The sequence below is a fragment of the Monocercomonoides exilis genome (genome assembly GCF_001643675.1).
Source record: "Monocercomonoides exilis strain PA203 chromosome Unknown scaffold9-1957334, whole genome shotgun sequence".
Classification (NCBI taxonomy): domain Eukaryota; phylum Preaxostyla; order Oxymonadida; family Polymastigidae; genus Monocercomonoides; species Monocercomonoides exilis.
In genome coordinates, this window is record NW_027150554.1 from 1,893,346 (window position 1) to 1,908,241 (window position 14,896).

General features: G+C 38.0%; 4 protein-coding genes across 4 annotated transcripts; 3 read left to right on the forward strand and 1 right to left on the reverse strand.

Annotated features, from left to right (window-relative positions):
• Positions 1–528: 528 nt before the first annotated feature.
• MONOS_13459 (uncharacterized protein) lies at positions 529–2,150 on the forward strand. The gene is made up of 3 exons (XM_067866166.1): positions 529–771; positions 836–1,326; positions 1,383–2,150. Exons 2-3 carry the CDS (start codon positions 895–897, stop codon positions 1,860–1,862), a joined length of 912 nt encoding a protein of 303 aa, XP_067732721.1. The 5' UTR covers positions 529–771; positions 836–894; the 3' UTR covers positions 1,863–2,150.
• Positions 2,151–3,364: 1,214 nt separating this feature from the next.
• Positions 3,365–3,880, reverse strand: MONOS_17231 (uncharacterized protein; the record flags this gene model as incomplete). Its single annotated transcript, XM_067870131.1, has 2 exons — positions 3,365–3,747; positions 3,811–3,880. 2 exons carry the CDS (start codon positions 3,878–3,880, stop codon positions 3,365–3,367), a joined length of 453 nt encoding a protein of 150 aa, XP_067732722.1.
• A 233-nt stretch (positions 3,881–4,113) lies between these two features.
• MONOS_13460 (uncharacterized protein) lies at positions 4,114–5,589 on the forward strand (the record flags this gene model as incomplete). The annotated part of the gene is made up of 1 exon (XM_067866168.1): positions 4,114–5,589. The coding sequence occupies one exon, from the start codon at positions 4,114–4,116 to the stop codon at positions 5,587–5,589; it is 1,476 nt and encodes a 491-aa protein (XP_067732723.1).
• A 6,604-nt stretch (positions 5,590–12,193) lies between these two features.
• Positions 12,194–13,720, forward strand: MONOS_15980 (uncharacterized protein; the record flags this gene model as incomplete). The annotated part of the gene is made up of 3 exons (XM_067868885.1): positions 12,194–12,214; positions 12,374–13,449; positions 13,528–13,720. The coding sequence occupies 3 exons, from the start codon at positions 12,194–12,196 to the stop codon at positions 13,718–13,720; spliced, it is 1,290 nt and encodes a 429-aa protein (XP_067732724.1).
• Between the last annotated feature and the right edge of the window lie 1,176 nt (positions 13,721–14,896).

Below are 14,896 nucleotides of genomic sequence, written 5' to 3' on the forward strand. Positions count from 1 at the left end.
TGCCTTATATTCCTAAATTCTATATAATTTTGTGCAGATTTTGTTCTTCACAGAATTCCATCCATAAATCTTCGTTCAATAAAACATCAGTCGAATTTGTTTTCATCTCCTGTTCCAAATAAAAATCATGTATCTTGCGTAACTTCATTTATTTCCCAATGCCTATATGATAATCAGCTCCATTCTCATCGTAATGCTCCACAAAGCGGAGATTGGCCATTTCAACAATAACTCATATTCCTGCATTTTGGAGAGGATATAGATGGAAATATTTTCACAATCAACAGAACTATAAAAAATACATACAATATCATTTTTGTGTAATTGATGAAATTGTTGTATTCCCCTTGGCCATCCAATTACCAATAATCATCAGGCAGAATTTCAAAAATATTGCATCTCCATCATTTCTTGTTATCTCCACAGGAAATAATATTCCTTGTTCTACAGGTGATGTTCACTCACGGATTTCTCATTCTGTGAATGGATAATTCCGTTTTTTCAAATCTGATGATCATTGAATCCATTACAAAAAAGACTCAAGTTACAAACCGTTGTTTTTCTTCCTGGATGCAAACCAAATTATACCGACAGTAAATAGGATGACGCGAGCACAGCTATTTTTGTGACTGCACAACATTGTATTTATTTGCCTGTTTCTTGTCTTCCGGCATGGGCTCATTCAATATGAATGATAAAAATCACTTTGTTTTCTGGATGCACTCATTTGAAAAAAGATACAGGAGACTAATTACACAAAACATTTTGCTGGTTTGCATTCATTAATTTAATGAGTTCTTGTTTATTGAATTTTTTCTTTGATTTTCTTTTGAAGAATTGTTAAATGAGCTCGAAAATTGCACCGAAATTGAACAGAGAAAGAAAATCGGAGAAATGAATGAATTTATGGATGAAATGGATAAGTGTGAATTCAGATCTGTTATCACAGAGCAGATGTTCAATAAAATTCACCAAATGATTGAAGAAAAGACATTGTCGTTGGAAAGTGCAATTGTTCTGACGAAACACATTGGATGTTGCAAAGTGATGAAAAATATATGGAACCTATACTTTGATTCGTCTTCGCTGAGAGGAAGATTCGAACAGATGATAATCGAAGAAGAAAAGAAAATAGAAGAAAAGAACAAAAAGCTTTTTACTGATCTTTGCGAATGCAGTTTTTATTTGAGAGATGACTTCTCGTTTAAAATGATTTCAATTGGCGTGCCTTGCATTCTGAAAGCTGCATTGAACAAGGATGAAAGCGAGGAGATTAAAAAGGAAGTGGAAATGGCTTTGCTGACTTTGAGCAATATTTTATTTGATGTATGTTTATTTTTATTTCATTTTTGATGTTATTGATTTTTTCCGATTTTTATTAGGAAGTGCCAAAAGAACTGTATTTGAATGAAATCAAAGAGATAATCCAATATCATCAAGAGCATCACAACCTCACTCGACTTGCCTATCAGTCTGCTTGGCTGTTTTTGATTTACAGATTGGACAATGATAAAAGCTTGAATGAAGTGATTGTGAATGAACTGCATTTTGGAAGAGAGTCAACAAAAGAACTGGAAGTGCTAACAAGAAATGTGGATTGGAAGAGAAAGAAAGAAGAGGAAAGAAGAGGAAAAGAAATGAAAGAAGTGTATATTATCGGGAGATGGCTCAACGAGGTTAATGATTTCTTTGATTCAAGCAAATTGCAGAACTACGAACTTATTGGTCTTCTTTCAAGTATTGTTCGGGTATTTCGAGCATCAAAAGATCTCATAGAAATTAGGAAGAAATGCATTTTGATCTTTAAGAAAATATCAGAAAATAGAAATGTGAAAGATGAAGAAGAAGAAAGAAAGAGCTGAAAAGGAAAGTGCTTGAAAAGATGGAAAAAGAAGGATACGAAGATAACATCATCAGGTTGTGTAATTGTATTTGTGAAGATTTTTATTTCTATTTTCATTTGATTCGGAATTATACAGATTATTTTGTATATTTATAATTTATCTCCATTCACGTTTACTTCACCTTTTTGCATTTCTTTTTTCAACTTTTTGTGCAGAAATCTCGTTTGTCCTGGAAATAAAGGATTCTAATATGCAAAATTAGATGAAAGTGTTTTTTCAAAGAATATCAAGACTTTTCAAGAAAAATGAACATTTGTTTTAAAGAAAATAATTGAAAATAAGAGATTTAAAAAATCAACAGGAAAAAAATAAAATTTTTAGGAATTTTCTATTTGCGTCAAAAAAAAAAAAAAATAAAAATAAAAAAAATAAAAAAAAAAAAACTTTTTCAATTACAAATATCTCTGCTTTCAAATCTGAAATTGTCATTTCGAAATAATGGAGGATTGGGAAAACAGGTTAGTTATTTCACAGCTCTACTGATTTTTGAGTTTTAAAGTGAAATGCATTTCAATTTCTCAGATATTCAAAAAATAATCTGTAATATTTTTTGATATATTTCGAAAATATTTGCAAAAAATTGAAATGAATTCATAATGGCTCGCAATGGTATCTTCATATCCTTCTCCTTCCATCTTATCAAATATCTTTCTTTTCATTTCTTTTCTTTTTTTCCTTTCGGTGTCGTTAACCTCCTTTTTTTTCAATCTTCTTGAAATACTCAAAAAGAAATAATAACAATTCCTTGTCAAATGATTATTAGTTGTTGGCTGCTGAATCTTCTCCAAAACAGCACCAATAGCCCCGTTTTTCAACAAACCAACAAATTTCACTGTTTTGTTTTTCGCTGCTTCTCTTAACGAATAAAGACATGGCAATTGAATTTCTATAAAATTATCTCTTGTTGCTCGAAGCACTTTCACAATGCCATCAATAAGCTTAATTAATTCTTCATTCCATGATCTGCATGACTGAAAAAAATGATAAAATACATGGATCCATCTCCTGATTATTATCACTTCTGCTTTTCCATTCTCTTCATTTTTTCTTTTCCAATCCACACACTTTGAAAGCTCTTCCAGCTCTCTTGATGCCTCTCTTCGAAAATGCAGTTCATTCACAATCACTTCATTCAAGCTTTTATCATTGACCAATCTGAAAATCAAAAAACCCCAAGCAGACTGATATGCAAGTTGTGTCAGATTTCTGTGTTCTTGATGATATTCGATTATCTCTTTGATCTCATTCAAATACAATTTTTGTTGAATTTTCTTTAAAAAAAAGAAAAGAAAAATATCAATAAATGAAGCAAAAACAACTCAATAAATTAATCAATTAACAAATCACACTTTCCACTTGGAAATATTACTCAATGCCAAAAGTGCCTTTTTCACTTCCTTTTGGGCTTCATCACTTTCTTCTTTATTCGATGCAACTTTCAGAAGGCAGGGCACACAAACCTAAAGCAAATGAGATGTGAAGTTACCGCTCAGAGAAAGATAGCATTCGCAAAGATCAACAATAAGCTTATCATCCTTTTCTTCTTTTTTCTTTTCTTCCTCAAAAATCATCTTCTCAAATCTTCTTCTCATTTCAGAATCATTAAAGCCAAGACTCCACACGTTTTTCAGCGCTTTGCAATATCCAGCATGCTTCAGCAGCAAAATTGCATTTTCCATTGACATTTTCTTTTCTTTAACCATTGTGTGAATTTCATCAAACAGTTCTGCCTTGAAAACGGATTTCCATTCTACTTTATTCATTCCATCAATTATTTCATTCATTTCTTCGATTTTATGTTTCTGCTCACTTTCATTGTAATGCTCCAACTGATCAAACAATTCTTCAATAAATTTATTTATGATGGAAAGCGCTGAACACTTTAATAACAGAAAAATGAACAAACTTGAAAATTTATCTTCAAGAGATGGTCCTTGAACATTGCCATTGGATTTGTCTTCATCACACATTTCCATTCTGTCTATTATTAGCAAAGATCAATTTACAGCAAAATATCAAATGAAAAACAGAAAAACAAACAGAAAAACAAACATAGTTGATAATTGACAATTCGCAATAGAGCGAATCTACGAACGCAAGGAGCAGGTTTACTCCTCAATAATGAGTTTTGATCTTAAAGCATGGGTGGTTTAAGATCAAACTTCGCTAACAAATAAACCTTTCTTACACACCTTTGTCCGCAGTAATAATGACACAAGATCCTGTTAGTATGAAGAACAGTGACAGCGAGGACAGAGTATTTGATCTTGCAATTAGACTTTCAAGAGTAGAAAATTTGATTGAGGAAATGGCGAGAAGCCGAGCAGTTCCGAGCCGCTCGGGAACAGTAGGAATATTACCAATGAGAAAGACGAAGAGAGAACGACCAAGAGGAAGATCTCTATCGAGATCGAGTGAATCGGAGTCGGTATCAGATTTTACTGATACGATCACGAAGAGGAAGCAGCGAAAACGATTGATGGGTAGTCGCGCACGGAAGTTGATGAGGAGATGGGACGAAGAAGGAAGCAGTGAGAGCGACTCCGGGAGTACAGAGAAGCGGGAAGAAGAGAAAGATAGATCCGAAGATTTCTTGGGAATTTTCCCAGACGAATGGTTGACACCCAGGAGACAGGCAGGGGAAATGAAAAGATTCATGGACTTTTGCAAGGCCGGATCAATCAGAATAAATGACGACATCCTGAACACTTTCATCCCGGAGACGGAGAAGAACTTTTTCACCATATACACTGATGCTAGCTGGAACGCCTTAGCAGTGACGGGTGTCACTGCTGAGGGAAGAAAAGATTCTCCAGAAGCCGCCCGGGTTATCGAGCTGCTTCAGCCCGCCCTGGAATCGGGGTTTGAAGCCGCCAAGGCGATTGCAGCCCTTACTACAAGAGAATTGAAAAGGACGCACTTAGAGGAAGAAGAGAAAGAGCGACTGAGGGGGCTCTTCTGCGCGTACGCCCTAATAGCAGACTGTATTAGCCGCATAAACTTGCTGAAAGTTATCCCCCAGTCAAGCTGGGAGAATGTGAAGTGTTTTCTGGACGGGGGGATGTCCAAGGACATCCCAGAGAGTTTTAGGAGATTAGTGGATAGCACCAGCTTTTTCGTCCAGGGGGGGGGGGGGGGGGGGGGTGGGGGGAGGATGCTCCAGGGTACGGAGCATCCCCCGTTTCTCCCACAACCTTCGACCTCGCCCCAGTCAGGGGCGTGCGCCCAGGAAAGTACAGCACAGGCAGAAACGCTCAAGGCTTTGCCTACAGACAATTCCAAAAGCAGGGTTTCGATGGGAGCTTCACAAATTTCAAACAAAGAAGGAGGTCAACACAAGCTCGACCACAACAGGCCCCAGCACCAGCCGGGAGAACGCCCTCGTTCACAGTCCCCCTTCCCCCAGCTCCCCCGAGGATATAAGGAGAATCAGCAGCAGGAACAGCTACTGGAACGAGCCAGTGGGCGTAGAGATAACTGCGCTATGCTGCGAGACAGAGAGAGAAGAGAGAGCCGCGCTTTGCCGCGAGACAGGGACGGACATGATGCTGTCAGAGCTCAAGGGAATGACAGTACTACGGGAGGTCCCAGTCAATCGACAGACAATCACAGGGGAGGAACCCGTGGAAGTCTGCGAGAGCAACGAAGAGGCACTGAGCCCTTCCGACCAAAAAGAAGAGGATAGAGATAGAAAGCTCGAGAGATCACGAGATGGGAACAGGGAGAGAGAACACAGAGGAAGACTCCGTATATCCCCACGGTACAGAACAGATGAACGATCAGGAACCCGAGAGGGAGGTAGTGAAGAGAGTCTTGAGAGCTTCTGGGACTGTAATCGAGTCCCCAATTGGGAGCGCCCTGGAGGGGAGCTGGAAGATAGCTACTGCAGATACTCTCGAAGGGAAAGAGACCGCACAGATTCAGAATGGTCAAAAGAAGCCTGAAGTGGGGAGTTGCGCAGCACTTGGACCACCGAAGGAACCACTTCCTGGGAGACTGGTGAACAGACTGAGCGAGTGGAAGAAGATTGGGGGAGACAAACTAGTGAGACGTGGTTTAAAAGCCCGATGGAAAAATCCCCAATCCCCAATCTCACTCGAGGAGAGAAAACACAGACAAGAGTTTCGGGGAACAACAGAGATGACGAACAATTATTTATCCCTCTTGGAGGAGGAATTGAAGGAAGGAGTGGTGAAGCCCATACAGGAGTCGGAGGTGAAGTGGTTCAACCCGACATTCATTGTGATAAAGAAGAACGGGAAGTGGAGAAAGATCTTGGACTGCAGAGCTCCAAACGAGGAAGTGCTTGGAAAACACTGAAAGATGGATTACCAGGAGACAGTGGTGGAACTCCTGCAGGAGAACGATTGGATGACTACGCTCGACATATCGAGTGCTTATCAACATGTCAAAGTGGACGAGCAGTTCAGTCCCTATCTGTGCTTCAGCTTTCAAAATCAATGTTACACTTACGTGGGGATGCCATTTGGAGCAAAGGACGTGCCCAGAGTATTCACAAAGATAATGAGACGGGCAGCGTCATATATCAGAGAACATTGGATGGTAAAGCTGGTGATATATCTGGACGACATCCTCCTCATGCACCCAGACAGGGATGCATTGAGATCGATCTCATATGTGATTGCTCAGTTGAAGAGAAATTTAAGTTGGATACTGCCGGAGAAGCTGAAACTGGAACCCGCAAGGAGCGTGGAGTTTTTGGGATGGAGTTGGAATTCAGAGAAGATGGAAGTGACGCTCCAAGAGAGGAAGAGAGTGCTGCTCCTGGAGGATGTGTGAAAATGGATAGCACATGCAAAGAAAAGGAGGAAGCAAAAGACGAGGGGTTTAACAGCACTCCTCGGGAGGTTGAATTTTGTGAGACTACAACACCCACCAGCGAGTTTGTAGATGAAACGCATGCAATACGTACTGAGGCATGCAATAGCCCGCGGAGGCTGGAACGGGACGGTGATACCCAACCCAATGATGTTAGGAGAATTAACACATTGGAGGAAAACCCTGCGAGAGAACAGACCAAGGAGTCTGAGGAGAAGGAACAGACCAGCAGAGTTAATAACAGACGCTTCAGAGCTGGGATGGGGTGCAGTACTAACAATACCATCAGTGAACAAAGAGGAGAAGATATATGTCCACGGGAGTTGGACCCTCCAGGAGAGAGCGTTAGCGATAAACGAGAAGGAGTCCAGAGCAGTGTTGAGGACCTTAGAAAGGAAAGGAGCATGGCTGAAAGAACAGAAGATAGACCATATCTGTCTGATGACAGACAACATGTCCACGAGATGGACAATCCAGAAGAAGAGAGGAGTGCCATCGCTCATTACAACACTGAGAGAATTAGAGAAGAAATTGAAGAGCCTGGACATAACAATACAGACGGAGCACCTCCCGGGAGAGCAGAACACGGAAGCAGATGCACTCAGCCGGATGGCGAGAAAGCCGGACTATGCACTGAGAGGGGAGAAAGTCGCAGAGATATTACAAACAATCGCACCGAGAATACTAGATACAACTTTAGAACAGATTGCGCCGGTGCCCTGCGGAAGTACTTGAAGACTATCCTCTCTGAGAGGGAAGAGAGAGAGAGAAACACCAGAAAACGATATAGTGCTAGTCCACCCGTTCCTGAGAAACATTGGACGAGTGATGAAAGAGAAGATGAACGAAGCTCAGAGGGAACAAACGATTCTGATTCTACCAGCCTGGCGGGGGCAGACCTGGACCCCGCTACTGCAGCCTGGGCATTCGATAAAGACCCTGGGGACCTTTCAGGAGTGCATGATACCGGGAGCGAAGATGAGAAGGGAAGGCTGGAAACTACCCCCAGGAGAGGTGATATCCGTCACACTGGAGAAGAGAATAACCAAGGAAGAGACCTCTTCTTAACATGGGGAGAATATGAAGGAGCTAAGGACATAGCGGCAGCAACACAAAAAAATCAGAAGTGCGAAAAAGATACGTGGAGAGCGTTGCGAAGATTCAAGCAATTTCTAGATAGAGAGAGCATGGATGACACTGACCCCCTCACAAACAAAGATGCAAAGTGGATTATGGAAGAATTTATTTAAACTCTATTCAATACAAAACTTTCAAATGGAAAGATTAATTAAGCTGGATGAAGAGTTTTCAAGTCTATTAATCTTTTCAGAGATATTAGGACTAAGGGGTATGATATTGATTCATCTCTTTAAACTCATTTTAGAGATAAGCCAAGAAGTGGCAAGCAAAATAAATCGATGTGTTGTTAAAAATTATTGCAAAGGGGGAAGAAACCACATTCAACTCGATAGGCACACAAGCACTTTAGAGGAGAGCCCTCATACTCACAATAATTTTGTAACTTAAGAGCCAGCTGAGCTGGAGAGTTAGAGAAGTGAGTGTTATATATTAAAAAAGAATCCCGTATCTATTGAAGTGCAGATAAAGATAACAGAAAGGGAGACTATAAAAGTCGATATTAATTAACATTTAAACATACTCATCGATGCAGAGAAAGAGATCCAACATTGGTTGGATTAATTCAGGACAACTTAAAAGGATAAACATGGATGGTTTGATATTAAAGAAAGGTTAGCCTTCAAATATGTAGAGAATAAAGGAAGAATTAGAAGCGATTCAAAGAGAGTATGAAATACACGATCCTTTGACCGTGCTCTCGATTAGATATTAAGTAATAATACACATATCAAAAAGAAAAGGTACAGATTGGAAAGTGAGTTTTGCGCATGCAAGAGGGGAACAAGGATTAAGGGTGGCACAAAAATTTTAACTTTTAACCTGCTCAAGATATGAAATGGATCCTGTTGACGATCTACTTCCAGGAACCCCCTCATGGAGAAGAAAAAAAAAGTTGGAGATGGGAAGAGAAAGGAAGGATATGAGAGTCGAGAAAGCGGAAACATTAATGAAAGAATGCACAGTGAAATTATCGGAAGCTGGGGGAGAATTTGATATAAGAAGAGGAAAAAAGTTAAAGAGACAAGACTTCAAGCTTTGAGAAAAGAGAAAACAAAGAGAAATAGCTTTGTCACAGAACTCCTCATCCCGATCACCCTAGCGTCGGGGAACACCCCTCATAATTCCCAGCAGCGTAAGCGAGCTGACTGGAAGCAAACACACTGCCTCACAGAAAAAGTTGGGCATTGACCGGAGGAAGCGTGATGTGAGTTGTTTAGGACAGATGATAAAGAACTCAGAAAAATCGAATTACAGGTTAAGAAAACTTCAGAAGCACCTCTAAAAAGAAAGGGAGTGGAGCCAGGAGCTGCACCTTCATCCGCAGGCTCTCTACACATCCTCCGCACGATGACGTGCTAGGCAGGAGGGTTTAAGATCATTATAAATAAATAAATATAAAACAAAATGAGAATAAATATATAAAAGGGCTTTCAAGACTCATTTTTGAGGAGCAAACTTGTCTCAATGCGTTTTATCAAAAGTTTGCAATAATCTGATAAGCATTTTTGTTCTTTTTTTTCATTTTTCAAAATAATAATGGAAACGGAATGATAATGAATAATCTGCCATGGGTCAAATTTTTGATCTGATGTCACTTTTCAAAAAATTTGAGACATATATGAATATTATTTGTTAATATGGGTCTATATTATTCATATCGTAACTTTGTTCGAAGAAAGATCTTTTTTTAAGGAATTGTGGTATGAAAAGAAATAATCTCAAATACATATATATAAATAAATAGAAAAAGAATTGTGAAGGAATTATTGAATAATAAGTGAAATTGAGAAAAATTTGAAAATTCCATTATTGCATTTAATTTTTGAGTTATTTCTTTTATTTGAATTATTTGGTATCACAGAACCCAACAAGTTTAATTATTGTTTGTAGATTATTTAAATTTGAGTATGATATAATAGCATAACTTTTTTTAGATGATCCGTATGAGCTATCATCAGAAAATAAATAATTGATTTATTTTTGATAATTTTAGAGAAATTGAAAGGTTTTTATTTTGGAAGCTGCGTTTTATTAGACTTTTTGAATGTTAAGAACGATTTATTTTAGATTTATTGCGTGTTAGATAATATTAAAAACGAAATGTTATTATATACAAAGCAGTTGATAAAAAATCAAGAAAAAGAAGAAGAAGAAAGAGATAGAGAAGTTTTATAATTAAAATTATTATTATTATTGGAATTGATAGAAGAAAAAAGAGAAAAAAGAGATAATATTGATGACGACAACGACGACGAAAAAGAAGAAGAATTTGATGAAGAAAGAGAAGAAGAAGAAAAAGAAACAATATTTGTATTCCTTTGTTTCGTTCTTATCACTTCTATCAATCTAACATATCCATCAGATTCATAATGGATAATATTCTTCTTCTTCTCTTCTTTCTTCTCTTTTTTCTTCTCTTCCTTTTCATTCTCTCTCTATTTCTCTTTCTTTATCTTTCTCTTTATCTTTCTTTCCCTCCACCTCTCTCTCCCTCATCCTCTCTCTCTCTCTCTCTCCATGCTCAGCTCCTTATAAAACAATTTCTCTTCATCACTTCCAAATATTCATGCATTGCTTCGAAATGCATATCTGCTGAACAAAGTTTGACATTCTAAATACGACTGCACTTCAAATAGCAATTGAACATCCAGAATCTGCCATCCTTCGTCTTCCACTTCTCCTCCTCTTCCTCCTCCTCTTCCTCCTCCTCCTCCTCCTCTTCTTCTTCTTCTTCTTCTTCGTCTTCGTCTTCGTCTTCGTCTTCGTCTTCGCCTTCTTCCTCGTTTATTTAAATGAATTTGGAAGTAAAAATTATTTTAACAGAAGCAGAACAGAAGTTTGGACTTTGATCAATATTTATTTCAGGAAGCAGAAAGAAAGCGAAGAAGGAGCAGATGGGCTTTGTTGACAGAACGGAAATATTTGGAGAAGATGAGGAAAGGAAGAGGGGAAGTTGTTTTTATATTTTTATATCAAACTTTGATGACTGTTAGGCCGCGCATCTCATTCGCAGGACAAGTGTTGGAGGTGGGGGTGGAGGAAGACGAGAAGAAGGAACATCAGCGCTGGCACTTTGCATTGGAGGTGTGGGGATGGATTCGTGACCGGGATGGATCGAGATGCGGTGCTGACTATGAGAGGGTATCTTGCACCAGATACAGAAAAAGGATGGAGATATTTAACTTTGATTTAAAGAAAGATGTTTGGAGAAGAAGTAACAGGGAGTGAAGGGGAATAGATTTGGGCAAAGGGGTTTAGACATTTGGTGGAGTGGTATTGCTGTTGTTTTGAGGGGAAATGTGGAGAAGAAGAAATCTATACAGCGAAAAGGGATAGGAAGGGATTCTTCAGATGGAATCTTCTTCTTAACCAGTTTTTTATTGAATGGAGTTTTCGGAGTTGTTCGAGCGAAAGGCGGTCATGTGAAAGATATAGGTTTGTATATTTTTATTAATATTTTTTATCATATGTTATTTTTTATTTATGAAATTAGGAATTTTGCAAGAATGTTCAACGACAATGAATGAACAAGGAATATGGAAAGAGGGGATATTGGATGCATTAAAAGAAATCAGGAAATAATAATTGGAGGGAAGCATTGAGGGATGAGCTGGAGCAAAATATAAATGAAATGAATGGAAAAGAAGATGTTTTTATTTGAAGGTTTTGGAAGGTATATACGATGAATCTTGTTAAAAGTTAAAGGAGGGAATGGAAAAATGATGATACAGCAGAAGAAGAAATATGACAAAAATTCGAGAAGAAGAAAAGAAGCGGAAGTTGAAGCAGAAGATAGGGAAAAGAAAATGAGATGAAGGAGGAAAAAAAGTTGGATTAGAAGAATGAATTTTTTTGAGTATTGGAAGAAGAGCTGAAAGAAGGGAATGAGATGGTAACACGAATAGAGGGAGTGCATGAAGAAGAAAAAAGAGAAAAGAGATTTTACTGAAAAATAGAGGAAAGTCACTTCAACAAAGAATTATTCAAAAAAGGAGATGGGAATATCCTTAATGAACACTTTCAAAAGGAACATCTTTATGGATGAAGATTGCAGTGTGTTTTGTTTTTGTTGAAAATGACGGAAGGGATGAGGAGAAAAGGAACGCAGTGATTCTTTGACTCAAGTGAGCGAGAGAAAAGGGAAACAAAGGTATGACATTTTTATTGGTGATATTATTTGACCTCTTTAAAAAATATGATTTATTGTTTTTTCTTTTCACTTATTTGAACAAAATTGTTTTTGCTGGTGCTTTCGTAAAACTTCAAGGGAGTGAAATTGCATCAAACGATTGAAAGTGAAGGAGAATCAAATGGATCAGCCGGGGAAAGAGGTTTATAGGATCGCTATATATAAGAGGCATTGACAGAGAAAAGGAGCTTTTTCATAGTTTTTTAACAAGATTCCTTTTATAAGCAGCTGATAGAGAGGTGAAAAGGATTGTAAGATTTATAGGGTTATGAGAAATATTTTATTGAGAGGAATGGTGTAGACGAGGAGTGAGAGAGAAGGTGGAGGATGGGAAAGGGGAAGCGGAAGAGATGAAGGAGGAGAGAGAGGAGGAAAACGAGGAGGCGGAGGAAGAAGAGGTGGAGAAGAAAGAGAAGAAGGAAGCGAAGAAGAAAGTGAAGGAGCAGGGAGTGTATTGGTGAGTGAATCGGATTTCTCATCTTTTTGTGTTTCATCAGCCCCGTTTCTGGCACCTCCCCTGACACCCCTTGTGACGCTCAGCCAGCTGACCTTCTTCAACATCTCCACAAACCCACAGAAAACAAGGCAACTGGGAGAAGGGATGAGCCAAACATCATTTCTGATGAGTGGATGCTCATTTTCATCAGTGTGGGATGTGTATGATGGGGGCGTTGTACCCTCACTAAACAACCCTTCATCTTCCCTAGATGCTTCGAACACCTCATTTGTCGGATGTATTCGCTCTCAGAATGTTGCAATCAGCGGGAGTGAGGGGAATCCATCGAAACCAGCGAGACAACAGATAGCAGACAATGGGGCGAATTCGTTCTCCTGGTGTGTGTGGAATGGGTCAAAAACAACTGGGACAAGTGGATCTAATACAGATGGAGTTTCGAGTGGAGGGGCGATTAATATGTATAATCTGGGATCGGGAACACTATCAGTGAAATTTTGTTCGTTCAATGACTGCACTGCATATTGGGATGGTGGAGGAATTTTGTGTGCTTCTATCAATTCTATCCGGATAGAGAACAACTCGTTCAATGCTTGTACAGCAAATAATTATTATGGAGGAGGAATATTTGCTGAATCAATTTCATCATGTGTCAGGATCAGTGGGTTCGAGTTCCAGAAATGCAAAGCAGTTAATAATGGAGGAGGGCTTTATCTTAATTCTTTTCAGATTTCGGAATCCGGCTGTATTGGAACAGAAAACAGCAAAGGGGAAAGCGCTTGCGTATTTGAGTGTTTCTTCACTTCATGTTCACTTTCAATCACAGGCGGTGGAGGAATGTATTGTCCTACTGTTCCTGCAACGCAATTCAAAATGAGGAGCGTTCAGTTTATTCCATGTTCCGCCAGGCAAGAGGGTGGAGGGTTGTCCTTCAGACAAGAAAAAACAGAAAAGCCAGACAATGGAATTTATTGCTATTTTTTGTTTTTTCATGAATGCAGTTGCAAGGATGCAACCAATCCACGTGGACATGACGTTGAGTGTGTCGATACGCACAATCTGTATTTGGATTCAGGAAATCCATTCCATGAATGTTACACCACATACACAGATAACAGAAGGATCTGCTTTACATACAATTATGCAGATGCAAGTTCTTGGACATTTGATCAAACATCAAAAAAAATTGGCTGAAGGACAAGACGATTTATGTTTCGGTGAATGGAAATGATACATCTCTACTTTGTGGGGCAAATACAACAAATCCGTGCCTGACAGTGAAGAAAGCGTTTGAGGTGTGTGAGGTACAGATTAGCTTGACAATCACGCTGATGGACGGGAGTCACACAAGCGAAGCAATGACTATTGAGATTGGAGAAAAGAAGATTTCGTTCGTTGGTAAGAAAAGGAAGCACTTTGTTACAAATATCTGAAAAGAATGAGATTGAGGAAGGGAAGAAGAAGAATCAAAAAAAAAAAGAACAAACAGATGCAAGGCTGAAGGGTAAGAGGAACGGATTTTTTGGAAAAATAAGTTTTGTCCAAAAACAACAGATGATAAAGAACAAGTTGGATAAAAAAAATTAACAGATAAATCTCTTTCAAGTATATTCATCTTATGGCTTATTGAATTTTCGTTTCATTTTATCATCCATTTAGTATTATTGTTGTTAGTGTCAAAGATGATAAATCTTTCATTTGTCTTTCTGAGTTTGCCATTACATAGAGAATACAAAAAGATGAAGCACTGGCATTTCACGTTATTGCTCAGTCAAATTTTTGACTTATTTCGATGAATATTATGAATATTTGCAATTAAAAAAAATATATTTGGCTTTCATTGATTTCACTTGTTTTTCCTCACCTTTTTTTGTTTGTTTTCTCATATTTTTCTTCATTTTTCCTGTTCCCTGATCATTATAAATAGAATAATTGTAATTGCTATTGCAAATCAAATGTTTTAAGATACATCAAATTTTTGTATTTTGTTTTTTGAGTTTTTCAATCAAACTTCTCAAAAAAGGAAAGGATCTCTTGAAATTTCAGATTAATTATTATTCTTCTCAATGACGAATGAAGTGTACATATCAAAAACAATAAACTTTTCTACAAAGTTATGATAAATGTTTTGTACGAAGAAATATGAAGATAACATTGAAAATTTAAGAAATTGTGTAAAAAAACATTGCAATGTCAGTGTTCTTCATTTTTCTCATCTCCTCAAAACCTAATCAATAATGTTCATGTTTCTTTCAATTTTTATTTTCTCTTTTTGATTTACTTCCTCATTTATTCGTAATAAAATTTCGTAAACGTAAATTCTCTTGAAACACCCCAAACCACATTAAATCTAAAATAAATCGTTCTTAA